The following is a 1580-nucleotide window of genomic DNA, read 5'->3' as shown; positions in this document are numbered from 1 at the left end:
ATTGATACCCAACTCCCCTTTTAACTTGGGCCACGTAACCTATTCCCAAGCCACCCAGTTCATTTTGTTAATATCGCTAGATCCCGCCTAGAGGAATTTTCTCATTTTACTTTCAAGAATCTTAATGATACCAACTAGAACTTTGTATAACGAGAAGTAATAGATAGGGAGGCATCACTAAATTAATGAGAGTAAGCCCCCCCCCCTATCGAGATAGTTTTAGACTTCTAAACCGACAATGGATCACCTTGTCTAATCCGTTTGGGGCAACTAAATTCAAAAGTAGGAGATCCGTTCACTAAAACCGAGGACCTAGCCGAAACAAGAACTCCTTCCACCCATTTATACCATAAACTAGGAAAACCCATTTGACCCATGATGTCCAGAAGAAACTTCCAATTAACGTTATCATAAGCCTTTTCAAAATCAATTTTCAGAAGGAAAGCCTTTTTCTTCTCCTTTTTAATCCACGTTATAAGCTCATTTAACATTAAAGGGCTATCGAGGATATACCTACCTTTAAGGAATGTCGTTTAGTTATCCGAAATGATGGCCCCAATCACCTTCTTAAGCTGATTAGCAAGGATCTTTGATATAGTTTTGCTTATCACCCCGATAAGATTGATCGTTCTATAATCTTTCAGCCCCACCGGGTCCTTGTTTTTCGGGATAAGGGTAATGAAAGACGAGCTACATCTTTCCGAAATCGCACCTTTGTTGTAAAATGAAGCTAACAATTTAGAAAAATCATTCTCAAATAAGTTCCAATACCTTTTGATGAATTTGAAGTTAAAACCGTCCGGCCCAGGAGCTTTGTCCGCTCCGCACTCGAACACCGCAATTTTAATTTCTTCACTCCTGAACAGGACCGTCAGGGACGCCGCTTCCTCCTCCTACAACCGCTTTATATTATGGCAGTTAAGCTTAGGTCTATCATTGGTCTTTTCCTTGAATGCCCTTTTGAACAATCCCAATATTTCCTTTTTTGACCAGAGATGGTTTAGAAGTCCATGCCCCATCTATCATAAGCCCAGGGATATTGTTAATAGCGCGCCTACTATTGATATATCCATGAAAGAAAACCGAATTTTCATCTCACTCTAAATCCCATCTAATTCTAGCTCTTTGTTTGAGATCTTTAATTCTATAACCTTCCAACTCCTTTAAATCTTTCAAACAAACCGATTTAGTCCATTCCTCCTCTTCGAACAACTCCCTGATCTCTAACCATTCATCCATATGTTCTAGCTCTTCTTTAAGAGTCCTCTCCATTTCTCCTTCCTTAGCTAACACATCCTTTTTCCATTTTTTATAACCTCCCTGATCGCCATAAGTTTCTGCATTAAATCCACAACGGACTCCCCACCGCCTTTAAAACTACAAAACGCCTTATTAACCACTTCATCAAAGTCCTTTCTCTCCATCCAGGAGTTGAAGATTTTAAACAGTTTTGGACCAAAGTTTTTATCTGCACAAGTCAAAACAAGAGGACAATGATCTGAGTGGACCCTCGATAGCGCCCGAAGGCAAGCCACCAGCCCTTCGGAAAAAAAACCATGATAAACCAAGACCCTATCAAT

At 39.9% G+C, this 1580-nt stretch overlaps 1 protein-coding gene across 1 annotated transcript; it reads right to left on the bottom strand.

Moving 5' to 3' along the window:
• Positions 1-227: 227 nt before the first annotated feature.
• Positions 228-1272, bottom strand: LOC110942874. Its single transcript, XM_022184635.1, has 3 exons — positions 1152-1272; positions 564-730; positions 228-458 (listed from the first exon to the last, which is right to left on the bottom strand). The coding sequence occupies exons 1-3, from the start codon at positions 1270-1272 to the stop codon at positions 228-230; spliced, it is 519 nt and encodes a 172-aa protein (XP_022040327.1).
• Positions 1273-1580: the final 308 nt, after the last annotated feature.

Source organism: Helianthus annuus, chromosome 5, assembly GCF_002127325.2.
Source record: "Helianthus annuus cultivar XRQ/B chromosome 5, HanXRQr2.0-SUNRISE, whole genome shotgun sequence".
Lineage (NCBI taxonomy): Eukaryota > Viridiplantae > Streptophyta > Magnoliopsida > Asterales > Asteraceae > Helianthus > Helianthus annuus.
Note: the sequence above shows the minus strand (reverse complement) of the source record. Positions and strands in the feature narration are given on the sequence as shown.

Coding starts and splice junctions, on each gene's coding strand:
- LOC110942874 (XM_022184635.1), bottom strand. CDS start 1,272: ATGGAGAGGACTCTTAAAGAAGAGCTAGAACATATGGATGAATGGTTA. Junction 731..1,151: donor AGATTTAAAGGAGTTGGAAG/GTTATAGAATTA, acceptor CTAAATTGTTAG/CTTCATTTTACAACAAAGGT. Junction 459..563: donor TTGCTAATCAGCTTAAGAAG/GTGATTGGGGCC, acceptor TGGATTAAAAAG/GAGAAGAAAAAGGCTTTCCT.